This window comes from Budorcas taxicolor, chromosome 10 (assembly GCF_023091745.1).
Source record: "Budorcas taxicolor isolate Tak-1 chromosome 10, Takin1.1, whole genome shotgun sequence".
Classification (NCBI taxonomy): domain Eukaryota; kingdom Metazoa; phylum Chordata; class Mammalia; order Artiodactyla; family Bovidae; genus Budorcas; species Budorcas taxicolor.
The window spans coordinates 20,737,091-20,745,822 of record NC_068919.1 but is presented as its reverse complement, the minus strand read 5'-3'; the positions used below and the strand labels follow the sequence as shown (position 1 = coordinate 20,745,822).

Here is an 8,732-nt window from a genome sequence, read left to right as displayed (position 1 = left end):
TCTCATTCTCACATTAAAAAGTACTTAAATTACTAACATATCATTGTAAATCAACTAAACTCCAATAAATTTTTTTTAAAGTACTATCTGGTGAGACGGGCACCCCCTAAGCCTTGCTATTCCGTGTTTTCCTAGGGACTCTTTATGATATCCTTGTGTTTCTGGGTAGACGTGAACACATCTGAAAGAAAGAAGCATTATAACAGGTAAATGGCTACAATAAAACAACACAAAAATCCTACCCACTTTAAAAAGATTGTCCAAGAATACTTGGGACATGCATCAGTTTTGACTTGTTTCTTAGTTCCTATGGTAACAGTAACTTACACATATTAGATGCTTGGTCTGTGCTTTCCAATCCTGTGGGATAGATACAATGTTTCCTCTATTTTGTAGAGGAAGATAAAAGGCAAGGGGAGGTTGAATAATTTGCTGAAGGTCATGTGCAGCTACTGAGAGGCTCCAATGCTCACCACTTCACCACCGTATTTACTGTTTCTCACACAAGTATATTCACTTTGTTGCTAGAGTTACTTTCTCCCCACTAATCTATGGCCTCTCCATCTTTTGTTAATGTATTCTATTAATATACATTAGTATAATGTATATTAAGATTTCTCCATCTCGGTTTGATTTCTCCATTTCAGTCTGGTCCAGATTAAGACAATTTATAAACTAAAACAGAGTTGGTCTACTTCAGTTGGGTCCAAGAACAATTCTCTTGGCCCTGATCAATGTTGACTTGAATGTCATGCCCTTGCTTTCTGAGCTATAATGAGAAAAAAGCTATTTCGAGTTGCTGTTTAGGCATTTTACAGTATAATGACCCAGAGTTTGGACATTTGGATAAGGACTTGAATTTAGGATTCCTGACCCAAATTACCACTTGCTTTTCCTGGGGCACCTTTGAAAACGACCAGAGTTGAACCTGTATAAAGTTAGTGACCTGCACCCCAATCACCTTATACGTAATACGCTCTTGCTAGCCTGTTCACATGTGAACTGGGTCAGAGCACTGCCCTTCTCCTCACTCACTGCCTCCCTTTCCCTGCTCCTGGTTTCTGGGATCTCTAAGTAATAAGTCTTTCAATTTTACTTCCTTTGTGGATTGTACTGTAACCTTCAATCAAAACGACTGCAGGTCTTTACTTCCCCAGCTGGGCAACCGAGGGAGTCACTTGCTGATCCCGTGTGGTGGGTTGTGCCTCCTCATTTAGCAGGTCATAATCTGCATATCCTTAATTTAATACGCCAGCAACATGTCCCCCAACACATAAGGGGTGCCATTTTCCCTCAGCTAATAAATGGTGCTATTTTGTAAGTTTCTACACTCCTGTAAATGGCAAAAAATGAATCAAAGGAGATTGCAGTATCTGGATTGCAAAGGACCTAAAAAAATCTCATTTAGGAATATGGATTTAATCCTAGACCCTCTCCCTTCCCCCACAATCCCCTAAAGGGCTTTAAGGCAGTGAAGCTCTTTTAACTAGATCACTATGGCAACCCCAGTGTGAAGAACAGACTCACCAAAGGCCAAGGGGCCAGTTAGGATGCTTTCATAGAACTCTATCTGCGATGTCGGTCGGTAGTTTGAGCCAGGATGGGTGGGAAACAATGGATGGAACTGATGGATGTGAGTGACTGGATGGGGGTCGTGGGAGAGGGAGGCAGGATTGTGGCTGGTGTTTCCTTGGGGCAACAGAGATGGTCTATTTTTAGACACAGATAATAAAGCAGGAAACAGATTTAGGGATGAAAGCCTAATTTTAGCAGGTTTACTTTGAGGTGGGATAGGCAACGTGGCAATCCACTCCAGTACTATTGCCTGGAAAATCCCATAGACAGAGGAGCCTGGTAGGCTACAGTCCATGGGGTTGCAAAGAGTCGGACACGACTGAGCGACTTCACTTCACTTCAGGCAACGTACAAGCCTGAGATTTAGGAGGGAGGTTATGGACAGAGATGAAAGAACGTGGAAGTTGTCAGCACACGGACAGAGACGCGTGCTTTTAAGGGTGCGTCAGGACAAAAGGAATTCTAAGACAGAACCTCGAGGGAAACTGACATTTAGGAGATGGGCCGGGGTACAGGAGCCTGAAAAAGGCCTCAGCAGAGAGTTGCAGGGAGAGCCCAGAGCGTGTACAGTCAGGGAAGTGGGGGCAGGGAGTGCGTCTAGAAGGAGCAGGTGGCCAACAGGGTCAAATGTTAGGGAGAGCCTGAGCGACAGAGGACCAGACGATAGTGACATTAGTGACGTGCGAGTCCTGCGTGACCAGCTGAGGGCAGTTCACATAGAGCAGCAGAGGCCACAGTTGACTTAAGGGGTGAGCAACCTGGGCGCATAGATATCTGGCTGTAAAGGGGAGGAGAGGTGACGCTCACTAGCATATAAAGCTGAGGGTAACTACGTGTCTACCACTGTTTCCACATCCATCTCTTTCTGTTTTAGATTTAAGAGACTTGAGTCTATTTAACAGCTAAACAGAAGGAGGGAGTGGGGAGGCAGACATCGAACCTACAGGAGGGAGGAGAGGAAAAGAAAAGGCTATGTTTGCAAGAAACGGAATCCACGACAGGTGGATGAAGATAGCTGCCTCGGTAGAGAGAAGGATACAACTTCTACTGAGCCAGATAGGAAGGAGAGATGAGGAGGACGGTGAGTTTCCGGATATGCTGGTGGAAGGGTCTCTCCTGGGGTTTCTGCTTTCTCAGTGAAGCAGAGTGAAGAGTCTGCTGCGGGCGGTGGGGGCAGAGTTGGAGGAGTAAGAGGTTTAAGGAGAGAATAGAAGTCTTCAGCTGGATTCTGGGGAGGATGAGAAAAGAAGCTGGCAAAGAAAACCACAGAAGAACTGCTGGGAGAACAGAGGACCAGGGGCAGCTAGAGACCATGGATTTAGCAGCACAGCATATCCTTCAGTAGGACTTTTCTTTGTAGCAATCAGCTGCCAGGGCGTGGGTGTAGAGAAGGTGGACAGTTGGATTCTATTCTTAGGTTCCTTAAAGTCCTAGGAGATTTTTGTGTCTGGAGAGGAACACTAGCCTCCATCTATGCTTTATTTGTTGTCTAATTTATTTACTTCACAAAACCACTTATGCAAAAATCATCTATATATTTAAACACTATTTATATAACCAAGTCAAAATCTACACATTTTGCAAATCAAATTATCTAAACACTGATCGCAAATTTAAATCTTCCTACACATTTCAGTAGAATCATCATTATAATATGTCAGCTTCTCTACATGTTTCAAACATTTTGGTAAAGCACACGTATCTTATAAGGATTATAAACTTTTTTACACTTACACTCATTGTAAAAATGGGTTTGTAAACCCAAGAGAAGGACATTATCTCAGTTCAGACCAATTATTGAATTTAGATATCCGAGGTTAAAGCGTCTGCCTCCAACACGGGAGACCCGGGTTTGATCCTTGGGTTGGGAAGATCCCCTGGAGAAGGAAATGGTAACCCACTCCAGTATTCTTTCCTGGAGAATCCCATGGACGGAGAAGGCTGGTAGGCTACAGTCCACGGGGTCGCAAAGAATCGGACACGACTGAGCGACTTCACTCACTCACTCACTCAGAAGAATATTATCTCAGTGAGATGATGTTTTGAATTGTTAATCAAATTATTAATTATTATCATTAATTATGAATTCTTGGTTGGGACCTGGGAACTACTTGACCTTTTAAGATGATGAAAATATGAGCCAGTGTTTACGTTATACATCACTGGGACTTTTCAAGTCCACACTTTTCCCACGAATTAGTGCATTATAACTGGATACTTTCTCTTTAATTATTTCATCTTTAAGTTTAATGATTATAACATGCAGATGTCCCAAAGATGTCCATACCCAAACCTCCTTCGTTTAATGGTAAAGAGACATTTTCTATGTAATTAAAGTTAAAAGTCTTAAAATAGAGAGATTTCCTGGATGATCTGTGTGGGCCCAATCTAATCATATGAGCCATTAAAATTAGAGAATTTTTAAAGTCAGAGATATAACCTAAGGGTAGGTCAGAGAAGTACTGTGAGAAGTACTTGGCCTGACCTTATTGGCCCAAAGATTGATGGGTAGGAAACTCAATCCTGCAACTATGAGGAACTGAATTCTAAATGAGCTTGGGAATGGATTCTTTCAGTTCAATGAAGAGGACAGCCCTGCCTACATGACCTAATGAAACCCCGAGCAGAGAATCCAGTCATGCTTTGCTGGACTTCTGACCTATAGACACTGTGAGATAATAAATCAAAGTTGTGTTAAGAAATGAACTTTGTGGTAGTTGTTACAGGGCAACAGAAAACTAACACAATAACTTTACTGACATCATTTACAAATTTAGCTCATTTACATTTTTACAAACTCCCCCAATATGGTTGTTTTCCCCAATATCCAATTGCCCCTTCTTTCTTATATAACTCCAGATATTTAGCTGGACATGGCTGCCTGGAACAAGGACTTATTTTCTAGCCTTTCCACCCCTACCCAATGTGGACACATATGACAAAATTATAGCCAATGAGATGCAATCAGAATTGTTGGACTTCCCTGGTGGCTCAGATGGTAAAGCGTCTGTCTACGATGTGGGAGACCCGGGTTTGATCCCTGGGTTGGGAAGATCCCCTGGAGAAGGAAATGGCAATCCACTCCAGTACTATTGCCTGGAAAATCCCATGGACAGAGGAGCCTGGTAGGCTACAGTTCATGGGGTCTCAAAGAGTCTGACACGACTGAGCGACTTCATGTTCACGTTCACCTCTCAGAAAGCTTCTTTTAAAGGAAATGGGTGTGTCCTTCCTTCCTCCTTCCTGGGGACTGTAAGGCTGATGTAATGGCTGGAGCTCAAGGGGCCATCTTGGGTCAGAAGGTGATATGCTAAAGGTGGTAGAACAGCAGAAACGAAAGTGGGCTGTGATGCTCATAAGACTGCCATCCACTCCTGGGCTCTTTATTTGCAGATTCTTCTATGTGAGACAGAAATAATCTACCATTTCGTTTAAGCCAGTATTACTTTGGGTTTTAGTGTTACTGTAATCTGATTATAATTAGTAGGGTAGTATAGAGGCTTTCTTTCCCAAGAAATGAAGGATCATGTTTGAGCAGTGAGCAATTATCTTTTGGATGTTTGACTAATTCATCACCATGTAACACACTGCTGGAATTTCTTCCTTCCTAGTTGTAATATATGGCCAGATGGTGCCAATCAGTCTCTTTCATTTTTGGTACAGTTCCAATTTTTTTCTGGAATTACTCAGAGCTCTCTTGATCCACCCATCCCTACTTTTGCAGATAAGAAAAATAAATGTACCTTATGAATAAATATAATATCTGCTATATTTATACTCTTCTACTTATCAAAATTAACTAAAAATATCCTATTATGGTGATACTTCTTCACTCAGTATATTAACTACATTTTTGCACATTGTATAGTTGCTTTTTTCTTTTTGAAAATCACAACAGAGTTGTGGATTTTAAAAATTCACCTTGTTCCAATTAACTATATTATTTTCCTTTTGATTATCAAATTGTCACAAATGCCACAAAGGTCAATTTGTAGAAGCCTATTAAAATTTGCTCCTTTGCCTTCATAGATCTACCCCATACATAAAAAAAAAACAACTTTGCTTTTTGTCTTCACCAATATGTTTGAGGCCTAGAGTCATTCATGGCATGGAACTATTCTCTGAGGGAGCCTGAATCCCTTTAAAGGTGAATAATATTTGAGGCAAAGATCCAGGTGCTAAGAATGCACATCAGAGTTTTCCCTGATGTTTTATGCTACTTTAGTGATAAAGTTTGAAAAAGTAATTTCTTTTGAAAACCACAAATTCACATTGGTATTTCCTATTTAACTCAAGCACTACCAAATCCTTTTTTATTTGACTCTAACATACAATTTTACATTTATTGTCTCTACAACATAGCTCCTTGTATCCTGTAATCCCTGAACCTAGCTGTAACAGCATCTTCTCTCTTTAGTGATCCTATAGCATCTCACTGACCATCATTCTCTAATTACTTTACTGACAGAGTCATCCATGCTGGGCCAATGGGACAGAGAGGTGAGACAAAGTTTATAATACTGGCAGGAGAGTGGTTGAAGGGATGTACCATGGAATCCAAGCTAACAGGAAGTCTGAGAAGGAGGATAAGATGCTGTAAATCAGGAGAAAAAAGAGAGGTTATGAGATGTGTGAAATAGGTTCAGTGAAGGTCAACGAGAGAGCTGGGAGGAAGGAGGTGGTGGTCAGAGCATGAAGTGATTGAACTTCAGACTATAAAGGTGGAGCAGTTCTAGGAGGCAGCCACAGTCACTGATGTGTTCTATGCCTGCAGACCTACCATGGCCTGCATGTGACCTACCTCTATCTCTAGCTGTCAAAAGAAGCTCTGTATACCTGCTCTCAGCCAAAGCAAACATACACACACCATGTCTTGGGTGGAGAGATAAGGGCCAGAGTCCATCTGGGATCTGCCATAAATAGATGCCTGGGTTCACCTTCTGCTGGCTGCCCCAGTGTACACAAAAGCGAGTACTGTGTTCAGGCTGGGTGCATGCCCCCTTCCTGTTGCACCAGTCACGGGCTCTCGGCTGCTCTGCTGCCCTCCCTACACTTCTGCTAGTGGCTGAGCCTTCCTCCTGCCCTGGCCCACACAGTGCTGGCTCAGCTTTTGACTGCAATGGCTGAGATCTGTGATGCTGGCACTCCTCACAGGAAGGAGCCTGCTGGGTATGCTGAGGCTGGTCCATCTGGTCCCATGCAGGGGCCTGTCAGGCTCACCTGAACCACCTGTTCCCAAATAGCACCAAGCAGGAAGCAGCGTTGGGGGGGTGGGAGACAGAAAGAGCAGAGTCTGCAAAGTAGCACAGGTCTCCCTACCTGCCAAACCCTGCCCTGATCCGAGGACTGCAGGCAGGAGATGCAGTGGGAGGCTGGGGGGGCAATTGTGGGGGTGGAGTAAGAAGGGCAGGTCCTGAGACACCAGAGCTCTAATCTTCACCTTGGATGTCTGGCACAGGGTCCCATGCAAGCAAGTAGAATAAAAATACAGCCAGAGGGCATCTCTCTCCTGCCTTAAAGACAATACTTCTGGGGCAGAGGGCAGAGGGCAAAGGTCAGGGGCTAGGTTTCCATCCTTGAAAGGCGTGAGTCCTCAGAGTGGGAAAATGAGGAAGCCAGAGAAGCTTGAATATTTCCAACCACCCAGCAGGTTTCCTCGACGCAGGCGCAGAGATACCCGGTCTCCAGGGTCCAGGGGCAGTAGCACAGAGCTGGTGGCTGCCTCCCGGGTCACATCTGGATCGTTGGCAAAGGCCGAGACGACAGGCCATGTGTTCAGCATCAGGCTCACCTGGGGAGGGGAATCCACTTAGCACCTCTCCTTGGCCCTTGGCCCAGGAACCCCACTTCCCTCCCTTTCTCCACCCCCAGAGAGACACTCTGGAAGCTGGGGCTCAGTGTGCCCTCCTGGATGATTGATAGGTGGCCAACATTGGACTCTGTGCCTCCTTCCCAATCTCTGCTAAGCAGGCCCTCCCCCCTCTTGCTTCTGGCCCTCCAGGATATAGGTTAATGGAGGTCTGACTGGGGGTCCCCTGCGCTCCCCTCCTCCCTCCCCCTCCTGAGCCAGGGATGGGACAGGGCCTAGGGTTCAGGTCACCTGGACAGTTTGGCGGTTGTACACCTTCACCACATGGAACCGGAAGCTGTAGACACCCCGTACAGGGGCCACGAAGGAGCCAGAGGTGCGATCAAAGCCACCTCCCTCGTTCACCAGGACCTGTGGGAAGCAGACCCTGCTGAGTGGGGCTCGGGGATGCTTGGGGCTCTGAGAAGCCACGGCACTGAGGGAAGGGGCAGTGAGTAAGGAAAGGAAAGGGTGGCAAGTAGACTAAACAGGAAGAATGGACAGATTTAAAAGAAATGATGAGAAAGGGAAGGAAGGTATGGTGGGAGTGAAGGCAAAGGAGACGGGCAGCGGGCCCCACAGCAGAGCCATTTCCTTAGCAGCAGAGTGGGCTTGGACAGTGATTCCAGGCCTTTGCAGGGTAGGGGGATTACCTGGTCGAAGTAGATGGCTCCACTTGTGCCATTGCTGATCTCCCCTGCTGGCTCGTGGTGGTGGCTGCGGACTGCAGCAAATGCCACTCTTCCAGGGGGCGCCTCTCCCAGGGCTGCTCCCCCTGGCCCTCCTGCAGCAGCTCTGCCAGGCTCACAGACCACCAGGCACTCGCCTTCCAGGAGGACTGGCTCTGACCCCTCCTGGGCCCACCCGGCCCTCAGGGCCAGAAGTGTGAGGGCCAAAGGCAACCCCAGGCTGAGTGAGGGACCTGGCGGCCAGTGTCGCTTTGTTCCCAGCATGGCTGAGTGGCTCTGTGACCCACGAACCTTCTCTTTCTGCTCCTCGGTTCTTCCTGCCTCTCCCCCAGGCTCTCGCCACCCCTCAACCTGCTTCTCAGCTCTCTCTCTGGGACTCCTGGTCACCTGGTCTCAGCGTCTCTCTCTCCATCCCTCTCCATGCCCCACGACTCTGTCCTGCCTCTCACTCCTGCTGTCACTGCAGTTCCCTCCTCCTTGGCAGGGCACAAAATGACAGCAGTTGGGCTTTAGGAGGGAGAGGAGAAATGAGACAGCCAGACAGGAGGGCTACAACCAGAACCCGAGGGCAGCCCCTCCGGAGAGCACTGAAGGCTGGAACTGGGACCACTGGGTGTCTG

The 8,732-nt window shown here is 46.2% G+C and overlaps 1 protein-coding gene across 1 annotated transcript; it reads right to left on the bottom strand.

Annotated features, from left to right (window-relative positions):
- Positions 1-7,168: 7,168 nt before the first annotated feature.
- On the bottom strand, positions 7,169-8,376 carry CBLN3 (cerebellin 3 precursor). Its single transcript, XM_052646283.1, has 3 exons — positions 8,077-8,376; positions 7,676-7,795; positions 7,169-7,366 (listed from the first exon to the last, which is right to left on the bottom strand). The coding sequence occupies exons 1-3, from the start codon at positions 8,374-8,376 to the stop codon at positions 7,169-7,171; spliced, it is 618 nt and encodes a 205-aa protein (XP_052502243.1).
- Between the last annotated feature and the right edge of the window lie 356 nt (positions 8,377-8,732).